The 17263-nt window shown below is 36.3% G+C and overlaps 1 protein-coding gene across 6 annotated transcripts in view; it reads left to right on the forward strand.

Annotated features, from left to right (window-relative positions):
- Nucleotides 1-17263, forward strand: part of DIAPH2 (diaphanous related formin 2) — a 912659-nt gene that overhangs the window by 252313 nt on the left and 643083 nt on the right. For all 6 annotated transcript variants that reach the window (XM_050775145.1, XM_050775147.1, XM_050775146.1 and 3 more), the window contains 3 exons: nt 2628-2692; nt 6050-6154; nt 14991-15311. In XM_050775145.1, coding sequence (XP_050631102.1) covers nt 2628-2692; nt 6050-6154; nt 14991-15311 — 491 coding nt within the window. The remainder of the gene's footprint in view (nt 1-2627; nt 2693-6049; nt 6155-14990; nt 15312-17263) is intronic.

Genomic DNA, 17263 nt, shown 5'->3' on the forward strand with positions numbered 1-17263 from the left:
TGTATGCCAATTATATATTATTTTTTATTCCATAGCACAAGGCAGATATACAGTAACATTCAAAGATGGATAACTTATTATTTATGTATTAATTCTGTTTTAAATGTAATACATACTTATCAGGCAATCTAGAGACTTATGTAAGTGACAAACCACCAATCACATTCGTGATCGCTCCCTTTTCAGCTTGGTACATTTCCTTATATCTCTTTCTTTATGACCTATCTATCTCTCTGAATGCTGATTTTTCTTGGAGTGTTATATTATGAGAATTTTTCCATGTTAACCTTCAAAATGTGACTTTTGATGTCTGTGTAATATTCCATTTTGAGAAATACCATAAACATTGCAACCAGTCCTTTCTTTTTGTGCATTCACAATTGTTTTTAGATTTTCGCAGTTATAAATGAATGTGCTGTCAACATTCTTGTATATAAATGTTTGTCTTTTTCTCATTATTTCCTTAGGATTGATTTCCATAAGTGAGAGTATGAACCTTCAAAGGCCAAATGCTTTTCAGAAAGCTTGTGCTAATTTACCCAGCAGTGAATGTGAATTCTAGCCTCATTGCATATTTTTCAATGAGTTTGAAAAACAAGTTTATTTTGCATTTTGTTGAAGGAGTCATAAAGGACTATTTTCAAATATGTGTATTAGCTTATAATCCATTATAGACCATAGTTAGGACACACATGCTACTGTTGATTTTGATCTTATTAATCTTAAACATGGAGTTGTTGTCACCTCTCACACAATAAACTATAGTTTTTTGAAGTATTTTATAGTTGAAAAATAATTGAATACCTGTAAAAATAATAATTTAGTCAAGTAGTAGTCAGTATTCAACAGACGTTTGTTTTGTGTACTGTGTACCAGGTACTATGATTCTTTATCATTAATCAAAAGTGTTGGGTGAGGAGAGATGAAGCGATCAGGTGAGAGAGGATAGTTGGCATCATAAACCCATTGTGATGTTATCCACCTGTCATCTCTGTGATTGTGAACAAATCATTTAACTTCTCTAGGTTTTAGTTTCCTCAACTTTAAAATTGAGTAAGTCACATATATGAGTGGCTCTTAATATTTTATGGTCAAAATCCTTTGTGAGAAGTTGACAAATGCTTGGAACTTTGATTAGAACACACATAAGTTCATATACACAAAAATTAGGTGCTTCAAGAACTTCTAGGAAATCCATGGATCTGTATTTTAAGATGACTCGGACCTGAAGAGATTAGAGTCTCTTGTAATGTCACAATTCTTTAAGTCTGATATCTTTCATAAATCAAATCATATCAGATCTCTGCCTAAAACTCTCTGATGCCTTTCCATTGAAATTTAAATTCAAAATCATTACCAACCGTGACTAGCACAGCTTAGATATGGCTGTTCTTTGACTTCATCATTTCCTACTTTCCTCCTCAGTTGCTTTAAACAAACAAACCAGCTTTATTGAGGTACATTTGATGTAAGAAAAACTACCCATATTTAAGGTATAGAATTTGATAAATTTTGCTATTAATATAGACACTTAAAACCATCATCAATGTCAAGATAATAATTCTGTTACACCCTAAAGTTTCTGCATTGTCCTTTTAGTTCTTTCTTTCCATGTCTACCACATCTTCCCATCCTGGGATATTACTGATCTCTCTCTTACTAGTTACATTTTATAGTCTCTCTTATTAGTTGCACTTTTAAAAATTTTATAAAAATAGAAACATACAGCATATACACTTTTTGCCTGTCTTCTTGCCTTCAGCATAATTATTTTGAGATTCATTCATGTTGTTGTATTGCCTGTATCAATAGTTCATTCCTTTATATTGCTGAGTGGTATTCCAGTATATGGATATACCACAGTTTGTTTATGTATACCCTTGTTGATGGCCATTTAGGTTCTTTCCAGTTTGGGATTACTATAAATAAAACTGCTGTGAATATTCACATACAATTCTGGGTACTGGTATATATTTTTATTTCTTTTTGATAAATAAATGTAGAATGGCTACAGAATAGAGTTTATATGTACATAAAATAATGAGAGATACAATATTGCCCAAAAGTTTTTCTTCAGTTATTTATATTCTGAAGTGTTTGATTTGACCTGAGAAGTCTGAAGTCTGTTTCCTTATGTACATGATACATTTTGCCCCAGATCAGAAGTAAAAATCTTTTCAAGAAGAAGCCTGAATTATCGAATATTATTCTGTCTCTCTCTAGCTTTTTTGTGAGACAGTTTTGAATCTTGCTAAGACTATTCATATCTTATTAACATTACTAAGGTTAAACATGGAGTCTTTGCCACCTCTCCACCCATAATAAACTATGGGGTTTTGAAGTGTTTTATAGTTGAAAAATAATCGAATACCCATAAAAATAATTTAATGAGATATGTTTATGGATGCTTAGTTTTGTGCCTCCACAATACTATCATTGAATTCAGTTAGTATGCTAAAGAAAGAATATATGATATTTATGTTTTGTGTGTAGTATAGGTCAATTTCCATTTAGTAACAATTGACGTAAAAATGATAGTCTGCGTTGCAGAGTTATAGGCTAGAAGACATCTTTTGTCTAGTGATCTCATGCCATAATTTTGAATCACTTTTGGTTGATCTTAATAGATTCTTGTGTGAACAAGGCGAAAGTTGAAGAAAGTGAACAAAGAGCTGCAGAGTTTTCAAAGAAGGTAAGCTTATAAAGTATTAGCCATAATCGTTAAGTTAATAATTTAATCACAGTAATACTCTACTTTATTAATGTGAGGCCTTCTAAATGTTTCATTTATGTAGTACTTTATATTTTTGGATTCAAACATAGCCATGGAATATTGATTTATCTCCTTATAAGGTAAGGTTACTATTGTTCTCTCCTCATCATGTTTAATCCATTATGGAAGAAAAACACTAGCCACATTATACTAAAGTGATACATGAAATCAAATTACATTGCTGAAAGGGTATAGTTGGAAGCAATCAACCAAAATAAATTCTCCCATTGCTTTCCTGCAGCTGTCACTTGCAGTAGGTAGCTCTTTGGAGAACTGTGAGATGTTTAGCTAGTCTTTTCTGTTGTGGTCTTTTATGTCAGTGCTATTGATAGCAATAACATGTTGCAGTATTTTCTCTCTTTCTCACTCTCTTTCTCTCTCTGTTTAGACTTAGCTTCTTTGAATTTTGTAATTATCATTTTGTAAGTGATGCTGCTACTTCATGTAGGCCTGGTGGAATTTGAGGATCCCTTTCTGTGTTAATGTCTTAAATGCCTTTGAGTAAATGCCAGCTTTATGAATATCTGAATTGTGTTCAGATCTAAGCTTGTCTTTTCCTTGTTTCATGGAAGCATAGCTATAATTTTATTAGCTTATACCACAAGTTTCTCTTTTTCTGTTCTAGAGCCTATTAAGCATTAGCATAGTATTTCTCTCCTGTTGGGTGCAGGCAGAAGGATTGAAGCACACGTCTAAAAGCTCTCCAGTTTTCAGCCTTCTGACAGCAAGATAATGTGCTTACATACTGCTGTCTCTTCAAAGTTATGACTTACCTTGGAGATTAGATAATCACTTTTGCTATCACTTTAGAAATTATAGAGTATTATTGAAGAAGTTACTTCAGGGCATCTGAAGAAATGTCTTTGCTCTTTCAGTTACTAGAATAGATTTTAAGAGCTTGAGCATAAAATGTTTGTGTGGAGCTGTCATTTTTATTGGTGAAAGAAAATGCATGCTTTTTGATTAATAGACCTTTATATTTCTAATGTTCTTGTTTTAAGCAGCACATTTAAAATTCCCTTTGAAAACCTTAGAATCTCCTTAAGTTTTGGCTGGCACTGTGATTACATACTACAAGACTGGAGCAAATTGTGACTATCTGTATGGTAAAGTTTTTTTGTGAGCATATGTATTATGGAAAAAGGAGTCCTGAAGTAATAGAAAAGAAATTTCAGTGTTTGATGCTTTAGTTTCATCACCAACATTTAGAATGAAAACCTGTATGGTCTCCCAGTGGTTAGTTACATGCATCCCCTTGTTCTGGGTCATTTTAAGAGTCAGTATAAAGTCATTTTTTCACAAGTGCTAGAATGAGAGGCAGTAGTTGTGAGGTCTGATCTCAGCTTTTCCACTAATTAGCTGTGACTTTGGGTAAGCCACTTACTCTCTTTAGATCTTAGTTTCTTCATCATTAAAAGGAAAGAATAAAATTAGTGAACTTGTAAGAAGACCTCTTCCAGCTCACATATTTCAGGCTTCTGTGATCTCCATTTGCTGTGTTTGCAGATTAAGGTAATTTTAAATTAAAAGCAGAAACACTGTGTGCCTCTCCTCCAACATACTAATAAACCATTTATAGAGGAAAAAATGTGTATAGTGTGCTCGTGTAGGTGCCATGATTTAGAAGCACATAGGAGAAGCTAACTTTAGGAGTGGGGATGGGAGTACAGATTGAGATAAATCTTAACACGGATAGTAGTAAAGGCAAACAAGCTCACATTGGAGGACATCCATCTTCTTAATGAGGTAGGAAAACAAGGTCATTGACTGAAGGATATGTGGATCCTTCCCTCCAAGGATCTGGGGTAGGTTTGAAATGTAAAGAAATTAGAGAATATTTGGACCAGGATCTGTGGGACAATTTCCAGGGATTCAAGGAGAGATGAATAAAAGCATTTCAGGTTCGACCCAAAGAGTATTATTATCCAGTTTGCTCACCTACTCTTCAGACTTAGATCAGAATGGCATTTTATAATTTCCAAAGGTCAAAGCTACTATGAGGATGAATATTTGTTAACACTAAACATACTTTTGTATTGTTCCACAAACTCTAAGATGGTTTTGGGCAGTAAGATGTATCACTTTTAGAAACAGAAATAACATTGTTAGAATAATGTATAGACTTCTAAATTGACTTGAAACAACATTGACAATAAAGGGCAAATAAAATGTTCTATAGCCAGACCCAGGCAGTAGTCACTGGAAATATGCAGGCAGGTTTGTGCCTGCTTAGAGCCCTGTCTGAGGTAAGGCTAAGGCAGGATACAGTGAATAATTATTAACCATTCAGAGTCTTTTTGGCTTAGCACCCCTTATTTTAACCTCTAGTTTTTCCTCTCATAACATGCTATACAAATGTTTTGGTTAACCATCTGAATGAGACTGCTATTAGGGCATTCTACTGTCAGAGTTTGTGAAGTACTGCTTTATGGATTCTAGACAACTAAGATTGCAATAGAAATAATTCCAATTTGTATTAATATACATACATTTGAGCATTCTAAAAGCGCAATTTATTTTCAAGATTAAATATAGTTAAGGAATTGAAACTGCTTGATGGTTTATTTTTAGATGTCATTTTCTAATTCAGTAAACTTAGAAGTATGGGATGAGGCCACACATGGTGACTCACGCCTGTAATCCCAGCACTTTGGGAGGCCAAGGCGGGTGGATCTCCAGAGGTCAGGAGTTCAAGGGCAGCCTGGCCAACATGGAGAAACCCCATCTCTACTAAAAATACAAAAATTAGCCAGGTGTGGTGGTGCACACCTGTAATCCTAGCTACTTGGGAGGCTGAGGCAGGAGAACTGCTTGAACCCAGGAGGTGGAGGTTGCAGTGAGCTGAGATCATGTCACTGCACTCCAGCCTGGGTGACAAGAGTGAAACTCTGTCTCAAAAAAAAAAAAAAAAGTATGGGATAAAATATTTTTAAAATTATTAATTCTAAAATTGAATTTTCAATAACAGAACAATAAAAATGTACATTATGTGGGAAGAGAGACTTTTCAGTCTACCTTTTCGTCTTTGTATTTTTTTTCAGAAGTGAAAATGTGTTTTCTTACCTTGGGTAGGGGGCATATTTCTTCTTTACTACCGCCACAAGCAATACCCTACCTCCACTTGGATACTTAATTGTTATGAAAATAATTACAAGCTGTGACTTTCTGAGTGATCTGGGAATTCAACTAAGTAAATCTTATTTAATACATAATGTTCTTTAAAGCTTTCTCAAAACTATATTATTAACTGTACATTGATGGTGGTGATCATTGCAGTTCGATGAAGAATTCACAGCTCGACAGGAAGCTCAAGCAGAGCTTCAAAAAAAAGATGAGAAAATCAAAGAACTTGAAGCAGAAATCCAGCAACTTCGAACCCAGGTAATGAAAGAAGATATAGACTTTGTGTCATGTCACAGCGAGTTTGATGGTAGAAAATTGTCTTGTTAGATAGAAGGAAAAATGTGACCAGAAGCAGACTTTTTGGCAGTTTTACATTTTCATTGAAATAACTCTACAGATTTCATATTCCAGGACAATAAATCATTTTAATGCTTGGAAAAAAAGCATTAGTTGCTCAAATGGCCCGGAATATTTTTAACAGAATATATTACAGAAGCAAAAGTGTTTTTGAGATGAAATTTTCATGATGATTTGAAAAATTGGGTACATACTATTTTCTTTCAAAAAGAATGTAGAAATAGTCATTAATTGTAATTATGCCAAAAGCTTCTCTTGAGATCTCTTTGAATCTCAAGTAAATTTCCACCTACATTCCCTATGGTGGAAAGCTCCCATATATACTTAAAATTTCAATTAGGGTGTCTAAACTTTCAAACTGATTGTGTATTCTCCTCAATATACTTTATGTCTTAAATGAATATTAAGAAATTGAAGATGGGACGGGCACGGTGGCTCACGCCTATAATCCCAGCACTTTGGGAAGCTGAGGCGGGCAGATCACGAGGTCAGGAGATCAAGACCATCCTGACTAACACTGTGAAACCCCGTCTCTACTAAAAATACAAAAAAAAACCAAAAAAAAATTAGCCAAACATGGTGGTGGGCTCCTGTAGTCCCAGCTACTGGGGAGGCTGAGGCAGGAGAATGGTGAGAACTCAGGAGGCGGAGCTTGCAGTGAGCTGAGATCCGGCCACTGCACTCCAGCCTGGGTGACAGAGTGAGACTCTGTCTCAAAAAAAAAAAAAAAAAAAAAAAAAAAAAACAAAGAAATTGAAGATGATGTCTTAACATAGTGGGTACTCAGTAGATATTTGTTGATTGACTAGGTCTGTTTCCACCAATCTAGTGAAAGTTTACTTCAAAAGTCACCAACAAACTCCAAAATACCCAATCCAGGGGCCTTTTCCTTCCCTTAGCCTGTATTACTTATCTCTAATATTTGATCATTTCTTTTCAATAAATTAATCTCTTTCTCTGTCTCTTTCCCTCCCTTTTTCTTGGACTTCTTTTTCTACATGTTTGAGAACTTAGTTTCTCCTTATTTTTTCATCCTCATATGGTGACCTTCCACAATATTCTGTCCTCTGCTCTTTTCTGTGATTTTTTTTTTTTTTTTTTTTTTTTGCTGTACTATTCCATTCAGTATTATACATTCACATATCCCCTTTTAGTAGGTGTCAAGTCTCTGGAGTTTGTCTTCTAATTCCAGCTCTTGATTAGCTGGCCCCATAGGATGGTCCTGTTGCATGTTGAAATCAGACCCAGTTTTGTGGTTTTCTCTCTTTCCTCAAACCAGTTTGTTGTCCATTCCTTTTTAAATTTTACTACCAATTTTAAAGATGGTGAAGCTGGAGTTTTCTTTCCCTTTTCCTTGCCCCACCCACTGACAAATTAAGCTAGTCACTGTTTTATGTCTGTTCTTTCTTCAACTCCACTCATACTACACCTCTTTGCATCAAAACCCAGAAACCTCCAGGTTCACTCTCTTATGATGTCTTGTCTGGACTATTACAATTGTTGCCTAATTTTTCTCCCTCCTCAAATTCATCCTTTTGATGTCAGTGGCAAATTAATCTTCCTGAAACAATTCCCTGATTATTGTCACTCCAGGCTTTAATATGTTCACTTGTTGCCTATTGCAGTCAGGATTAAATAAAATCTCCTTACCAGGAATGTTAAAGACGCTCTGGCATGGGTTTTTCCTCCCTTATCTCCCCTTTGCAGCCTGGGCTCTGACTGCTCCCCTAACTACGGCCTCCGTTGCAGCTAAGTCACCTTTCCTCCCTTCACATTTGGAAATTACTGTCTCCATACTTAACCCTTCTGCCAGCATTTCCCAGAGATTAGTTACAGAAATGACGATAGGTTGTTCATGACGAAAGCATTCCATAGTCCTATAAATTGAGTACACATGTTCTCATCTTGGAGATTCATAATACTCATTAGCATATTAAAAGTTCCAGATATTTTACATTGAAGAAACCTGCCTACCTCTTTTTCATATTGATTTCCCATACTCATTTGACCATGGCACCTTTTATCTCAGAGCACCCTTCAACATCTCCAGGAAATAGTGTTTTCATAGAGCTTAGTAGAGAAATGTTGGCATATATTATTCTCTGTCAGAAATTCCCTCCTTTGCTCATCTGTGTATGTGAAACATATCCTTTAAGGAGAAGCTCATTAAGACATTGTTTGGAAAGCTTCACCAAAAACTCCATTAGCAAATTTCTCTGAACTTTCATATCACTTTTCTAGACCACTCATGGGATACTTGTGTGCCTGCTCTATTCTGCTAGAGCATAGACACCTTGAGGACAGTGTATTTCTTATTGAAGGCCCCACTGTACCTTGCACAGGCCTTTACCACACAGTGAGTAGTTACTTACTTATGGTTAAATTAACTGTAAAAAGTGCAGAATCACGAAGCACTCTCAACTCCTGGCCTCAAGCATTCCTCCTACCTTAGCCTCCTGAGGAGTAGCTGGGATTATAGGTGCAGGCCCAGGGCTGTATACTTTCTAGTGTGCCCAAAATAATGTCAAATACTAAATTATTCATTTACCATATTCAATTTACAATACGATGTGGTAGCCTAATTTAATTATTCAATTCCTAATTGTTTATGGGAGGCAAAGGAAAGGCTGATATAATTTGATTTTTAAAGGCTGGTAGCATTTAATGTCAATATTTGAGATTCCTTATTAAATTTGTAAAATATATATTTGAGTAAAATTTTATTTAAATAGTAGCATTTTGTGGTTGTATAAAATTCCCAGAATAAATATGATCTAATAGAGGTGAAAAATTGAATGATGTTTACAAATGTGTATTACTTTGAATTATGTTGTCCATTAATTAAAAAATGGGACACACATTTTGCCTTTCAAAGTATGAAAAACATCCTTTCATACATAAAATTTGTAGGATAAATTACTAATTTTCTGAACCTTTAATTTTGCCACAATTACTTTTGTCTCAGTTAAGACTATAAAATCAGACTGTTTTCTATAGTTTTGCTACTTTAAAAGTAAAATTAAAATAATTTTACGTATTTTAATCTTGTCTTTCTTTCTAACCTCAGAGAGAATTGCATTCCAGGAAAGGATGGTCATTTGCTAAGCATAGAAACACTTTAGTTGTATGTATGTATATACATACATTAACATTCATCTATGTGAACAAACTAGTGTGAGTGAATATTATGGGTAACCTTTCCATGATCTTGTCTACCTATGAGTGTTAGCTTTAATATTTTTGTAAATAGGTTAGTCCTTTCAACTGGTTGCTCCAAAAATTTGCTTCAATTTGCTTTCTAAATATATGTATGGCCGTGTACGGTGGCTCATGCCTGTAATCCCAGCACTTTGGGAGGCGAGGTGGGCAGATCATGAGGTCAGGAGTTCTAGACCAGCCTGACCAACATGGTGAATCCCCACCTCTACTAAAAATACAAAAATTAGCCGGGCGTGGTGGCGGGTGCCTGTAATCCCAGCTACTCGGGAGGCTGGGGCAGGAGAATAGCTTGAAACCGGAAAGCGGAGGTTGCAGTGAGCTGAGATTGCACCACTGCACTCCAGCCTGGGCAACAAGAGCAAAACTCTGTCTCAAAAATAAAATAAAGTAAAATAAATAAATAAAGATATTTATAAATTTAGTTAGAACAACTAAATAATCCAAGTAGAAAATTTATATTAATAAAGGTGAGAGGACTAGGCACAGTGCCTGTTGCCTTTAATACTAGCACTTCAGGAGACCAAGATGGGAGGATTCCTTGAGTCCAGAAATTTGAGACTGGCCTGGGTCACATAGTGAGACCCCATCTTTAAAAAAAAAGAAAAAAAATTAGCCTGGGTTAGTGGTGCATGCCTGTAGTCCCAGTTAGTCAGGAGGCTGAGTTGAGAGGATCACTTGAGTCCTGGAGTTCAAGACTGCAATGCACTATGATTTTGCCGCTGCACTCCAGCCTGGGCAACAGAGCAAGACTGTCTCTGAATGAATGAATGAAAGAATGAGGACAAAAAGGACACTATCCCAAGAAATTTAATTAACTTTTTTTGTTGTTCACTGAAAATTTGTTTATTAAGTTGTTAATGTTTTACAGAGTTAGTTCAATATTTTATGGAACTTAAAATCCTGAATTTCCCCTCAATAATACAGATGTCTGTAATACAGACATTTATACAAACTACTACAATTACTGATACCTAATATAATTAGACTTCTATAACTTCCATTTGTCAGGTAAATAAAACACCTCTCAAAGTTACCACAACTTTAGGAGTTCACAAATTCCTATTTCTGCAGTTTTTCATTAGTGCATTTTAAACTTTCTTAAAAGAGGAAACCAAAACCTCCAAATCAGAAACCTTAATATGAACCAACATTGAGAAATAGAGTAATGTAAGAAGCTCTTTTATTCATCACAGGGAAAAGAAATACAGGATATATTAAAAGCTTTAATATGAACCAACATTGAGAAGCAGAGTAATGTAAGAAGCTCTTTTATTCATCACAAGGAACAAAACTACAGAATATATTTACTAATTCATTTTCCACTAAAGAGAATACACTTTGTATTTAGAGAAATAAATGCTTATTTACTGGGAGTTGCTTTTGGAGAATGATCCATAGTTGCCCTATCAGTGGTCAGATATTGATACCAGGGTCTATCTCTTCTCTTCTAGATTAATCTTCGTACTTCCAGCTCCTTTATCTGCAGTTCAGCCTTTTCAGTTTCAGTCTGAAGGATAGCCATTGTTCTTTTGTAATTATTTTCAGGATCATCATAGAAAATATGGACAATCCATCTCAATATAGGATGCTTATAATATTCCCATTGTTCTGGGATATAGCCTTCTGGAATTTCTACTAGTTCAGTTTCACCAATGAATACATTCACTAGAGTTTCGCCAATTGCCACTGGAATCCCTGTAAACAAAATGTAGAATTTCAATAAATTCAAAAAAGAAGGTTTCATGATAAATAGTCTTTTCTCATGGTCTCCACTGTGTTAAACAGGAGTGACAGCTTTAACAGAGCCATGGGTGAGGAAGCTGCTGAATCCCAGTGGAGTGTCAAGGCACTGGCCAGAGAGCTGCCACTTCAGTGACTAAGGCCTGTTGCAAAAAACTCATGGCTGCCATGACTGCCTTAATTAGTTTTAAATGTTTCATTCAGTTAATTTAATGTCATATCTTGATTAAAACAGATGTATGTTCGTTGGTAGTGGTTTCATAAGAATGTTTATAATGAACAGCTCTACTTTTTCATATATATTTATTTAGCAAAGTGAACCATTGTGATCAGTAATGGTTTAAGGAATGGATATAGATTAATCATCTCTAAAAAGAACGTGATATGGCATGCAATGTTCCCTTTCATCTGTTATGCATTGTCATTAGAGAATGAGCTTGAAGTTACTTTGTGATAGAAATGTTATATCCTCCTCATAATCCTATCTATTTGAATTAATTGTACTCATTGTAAATGGCACCCATTCATGAAGAGACAGTCTTTTATATTGGAATGAGGATGGTATTGGATGTGAGAAGAACCACATTGAAATTCTAATCACGTTCAGACTCTGAAACTTTTGGTTAGTCATTTAACTTTTTTTGCACTAACAGTTTCCTCATCTTTAAGCAGTGAAATAAAGGTGAGATAATAATGCTCTATCTGTATTAAAGGGTTATAATAAGGATCAAAAGAAATAATAAATGTAAAAATGTTGATAAGCATATATTACTATGGAAATGGATGCTATTGAGTATTTATTATTGGTGTTAGAAGCCAGCTAAGTTACTAGAGCCATGAAACAGACTCTTTGTATAAAGCTAATTAGCCCCCAAGGAAATTGAATCTCTAACCTTGTATTTATTATCCCATATTCAAACCCAACTAATCTAACTGGCCCAAGCCATATACTGTACTTCTTTTTTGCATATATTTATAAAGAAAGTTAATTTTTCATTATTTTAGAGGAGTATTTCAGAAAATCTTGGAGGATACTGTATTAGTCCTTTCTCACACTGCTATGAAGAAATACCTGAGACTGGGCAATTTATAAAGGGAAGAGGTTTAATTAACTCACAGTTCTGCAGAGCTGGGGAGGCCTCAGGAAACTTACAATCATGGTGGAAGGAGAAGCAAACACATCTTTCTTCACATGGCAGCAGCAAGGAGAAGTGCCAAGCAAAAAGGGAAAAGCCTCTTAAAAAACCATTGGATCTCATGATAACTCAAGAATTATCAATTATTCGTTATTCAATTATCTCCCCTGATCCTGCCCTTGACACATGGGGATTATTACAATTCAAGATGAGATTTAGATGGGGATGCAGAGCTAAACCATATCATTCCGCCCCTAGCCGCTCCCAAATCTCATGTCCTCACATTTCAAAACACAATCATGCCCTTCCAACAATCCCCCAAAGTCTTAACTCATTCCAACATTAACCCGAAAGTCCAAGTCCAAAGTCTTATCTGAGACAAGTTATGTTCCTTCCACCTATGAACCTGTAAAATCAAAAGGTAGTCACTTCCTAGATACAATGGGGATACAGGCATTGGGTAAATACACCCATTTCAAATGGGAAAAATTGGCCAAAACAAAGGGGCTACAGACCCCATGCAAGTTTGAAATCCAGTAGGGCAGTCATTAAACCTCAGAGTTCCAAAGTGATCTCCTTTGACTCCATGTCTCATATCCAAGACATGCTGATGCAAGAGGTGGGTTTCCACAAACTTGGGCAGATTTGCCCCTGTGGCTTTGCAGGGTGCAGCCCCCCTCCTGGTTGCTTTCACAAGGTGGTGTTGAGTGTCTGTGGCTTTTCCAGGCACATGGTACAAACCATCAGTAGATCTGCCATTCTGGGGTCTGGAGGATGGTGGCCCTCTTCTCACAGCTCCACTAGGCAATGCCCCAGTGGGGACTCTGTGTGAGGGCTCCAACCCCACATTTCCCTTCTGTACTGCCCTAGCAGAGATTCTCCATAAGGGCTCCGCCCCTGCAGCAAACTTCTGCCTGGACATCCAGGCGTTTTCATACATCCTCTAAAATCCAGGCAGAGGTTCCTAAACCTCAGTTCTTCACTTCTGTGTACCTGCAGGCTGAACACCACGTGGAAGTTGCCAAAGCTTGGGGCTTACACCCTCCAAAGCTATGTCTCGAAATGTACCATGACTCCTTTTATCCATGGCTGAGGTGGCTGGGATGCAGGGCATCAAAGAGACTGCACACAGTAGGAGGGCCCTGAACCTGGCACAGGAAACAGTTTTTCTCTCCTAGGCCTCCAGGACTGTGATGGGAGGGACTGCCATGAAAGTCTCTGACATGCCCTGGAGACATTTTCCTCATTGTCTTGGTGATTAGCATTTGGCTGTTCATCACCTATGCAAATTTCTGCAGAGGGCTTGAGTTTCTCCCCAGAAACTACTGCATTGTCAGTCTTCAAATGTTTTTAAACTTTTATGCTCTGCTTCCTCTTGAACGCTTTGCCACTTACAAATTTTTTCTGCCAGATACCCTAAATCATCTCTCTCAAGTTCACAGTTCCACAGATCTTTAGGGCAGGGACAAAATGCCACCAGTCTCTTTGCATTGCAAGAGTGACCTTTATTCCAGTTCCCAACAAGTTTTACATCTCCATCTGAGACCACCTCAGCCTGGACTTTATTGTTCATATCACTGTCAGCATTTTGGTTAAAGCCATTCAACAAGTCTGTAGGAAGTTCCAAACTTTCCCACATTTTCCTATCTACTTCTGAGTCCTCCAAACTATTCCAGCCTCTGCCTGTTACCCAGTTCTAAAGTTGCTTCCACATTTTTGGGTGTCTTTACAGAAGCACCCCACTATCCAGTGCCAATTTACTGTATTAGTCTATTCTCACACAGCTATAAAGAAATACCTGAGACTGGGTAATTTATTTATTTATTTATTTATTTATTTTTTTATTTTATTATTTCTTTGAGACGGAGTCTGCCTCTGTCACCAAGGCTGGAGTGCAGTGGTGCAAGCTCAGCTCACTGTAACCTCTGCCTCCTGGGTTAAAGCGATTCTCCTGCCTCAGCCTCCTGAGTAGCTGGGATTACAGGCATGCGTCACCATGCCAGGCTAATTTTTGTATTTTTGGTAGAGACGGGGTTTCACCATGTTGGCCAGGCTGGTCTTCAACTCCTGACCTCCGCTAATTCGCCTGCCTCAGCCTCCCAAAGTGTTAGGATTACAGGCGTGAGCGACCACACCTGGCCAAGACTGGGTAATTTATAAAGGAAAGAGGTTTAATTTACTCAGTTCTGCAGGGCTGGGGAGGCCTCAGGAAACTTCCAGTCATGGCCAAAGGGGAAGCAAAACACATCCTTCTTCACGTCACAGTAGCAAGGAGAAGTGCCAAGCAAACAGGGAAAATCCTCTTATAAAACCATCAGGTCTTGTGAGAGCTCGCTCATGATCACGATTTGGGTGGGAACACAGAGCCAAACCATATCAGATACCAACTTTCCTAGCATTTGTATGGTAACAGAAGTAGTCACTGTCCAGAATTTATAATGCTTATTAAAAGTCTACACAAGTCTTTTTCATATACTGTTAAACCCTTAGATCTTGCTAAATATTTAGATATTTTAGTAATATCTAAAAAAGTGTATATAATCTTAAAACATAAGATAAACTACAAATATCTATTGATATATATTTCTTCAATTTTTCAATTATATTTATAAGCATTTAAACTTTGATTATTTATATTTCAGGCACAAGTACTCTCAAGTTCATCAGGAATTCCAGGTCCTCCTCCAGCACCTCCATTGCCAGGTGTAGGGCCGCCTCCACCACCACCAGCACCACCTCTACCTGGAGGAGCTATTCTTCCTCCTCCACCACCGCCTTTACCTGGAATGATAGGGATACCACCACCACCACCACCACCACTTTTATTTGGGGGACCTCCTCCACCACCACCCCTTGGAGGAGTTCCTCCTCCCCCAGGAATATCACTTAATCTACCTTATGGAATGAAGCAGAAAAAAATTTATAAACCTGAAGTGTCCATGAAGAGAATCAATTGGTCAAAGGTAATACTAAAACTAGAGTTTTTTTACTTTATCTAGCTTTTGTTGATCATTGCTATGTGTATGTATTGTTTAATGTTTGAGAGTATGACTGCTGACTCTTTCCGTTCCTTTGTGAGTTCATCATTTTATGTCCATCTTTCAATTTAGGCTCCAGATAATTGGAAACTCTCCAGATAGTTTGACATTGTGAAGTAGGCAAAATCTAAGTGATGTAGAGAATAATATTTGAAATATACCACCAAATGAAAAGCAATTTTGATTCTTTTAACATAGCTTTTCTTTAAAAAAATTTTTATTGATGTGTAATATTTGTACATATTTATGGGGTACATGTGATTTTTGCTACATGCATAGAATGTGTAATGATCAAGTCAGGGTATTTAGGATATCCATCACCTTTAACATTTGTCATTTGTTTTTGTTGAGAACATTCAGATCTTCTCTTCTAGTTATTTTGAAATGTACAACATATTGTTAAATATGGTCACTTTACTGTGCTATCAAATGCTAGAAATTATTCCTTTTATCTAACTATATGTTTGAACCCGTTAACCTATCTCTCTTCACCCTCCCACCTCCCACACCCTTCCCAGCCTCTGGTAACTATCATTCTGTTCTCTACTTTCATGATATTCACTTTTTAAGCTCCCATGTATGAGTGAGAATATATGATATTTGTTTTTCTGTGTCCAGCTTTTTTCACTTAACATAGTGATCTGCAATTCCATATATATTGCTGCAAATGACAGGATTTCAGCCTTTTTTTATAGTTGAATGGTATTCCATTATGTTTCAATACTATATTTTATTTATCCATTCATCTGTTGATGGTCACTTAGCTTGATTTCATATCTTGATTTCATATCTTTTCCATTCTGCCTAGTGCTGCAATAAACATGAGGATGCAGGTATCTCTTTGATATACTGATTTCCTTTCCTTTGTATAAATACTTAATAATCGGATTACAGCATTATTGTGTGGTAATCCTGTTATTTAGGAGCATTATTGTATGGTAATCCTATTATTTACATTTTTGAGAAATCTTTATTTTGTTTTCCATAATGGCTGTACTAGTTACATTCCTAACAACAGTATATGAAAGTTCTCTTTTTTCCACATCTTCTCCAGCATTTTGTTTGTCTTTTTGATAATAGCTATTCTAATAGGCATAAGATGCCAGTAAGATATCTCACTGTGGTCTTGATTTGTATTTCTGTGGTGATTAGTGACGTTGAGCACATTTTCATGTATCTTGGCCATTTGTATATCTTCTTTTGAGAAATGTCTACTCAAATTATTTGTCTACTCTTTAATGTGATTATTTGTTTTGTTGCTGTTGTTTGGGTTTCCTGTATTTTTTGGATGTTAGTCCAGTGTTGGATAAATAGTTGGCAGATATTTTCTCCCATTCAACAGATTGTCTCTGTTAATTGTTCCCTTTTCTATTCGGAAGCATTTTAGTTTAATATAATCTCACCCATTTTTGTTTTTGTTTCCTGTGCTTTTCAGGTCTTAGCCACACAATCTTTGCCTATATTAGTGTCCTGGAGCATTTCTCTTATGTTTTCTTCTAGTAGTTTTATAGTCTCAGGTCTTATGCTTAAATCTTTAATCAAATTTGAGTCCATTTTTGTATGTTGTGGGAGATATGGGTCAGGTTTAATTCTTTTGCAAATGGATATCCAGTTTTCCTATCATCATTTATTGAAGAGGGTGTCCTTTTCCCATTGCATGTTCTTGGCACATTTGTGCCAAATCTCTTAGCTGTAAATATATGGATTTACTTCTGGGTTCTCTATTCTATTCCACTGGTGTATATATCTCTTTTTACATTAGTACCATGCTGTTTTGACTACTATAGCCTTGTAGTATATTTTGAAGTCATCGTCCTGCTTTGATCTTTTTGCTCAGGATTGCTCTGGCTATTCAGGCTCTTGCGTGGTTCCATATG

The sequence above is a fragment of the Macaca thibetana genome, chromosome X, assembly GCF_024542745.1.
Source record: "Macaca thibetana thibetana isolate TM-01 chromosome X, ASM2454274v1, whole genome shotgun sequence".
NCBI classification, from domain to species: domain Eukaryota; kingdom Metazoa; phylum Chordata; class Mammalia; order Primates; family Cercopithecidae; genus Macaca; species Macaca thibetana.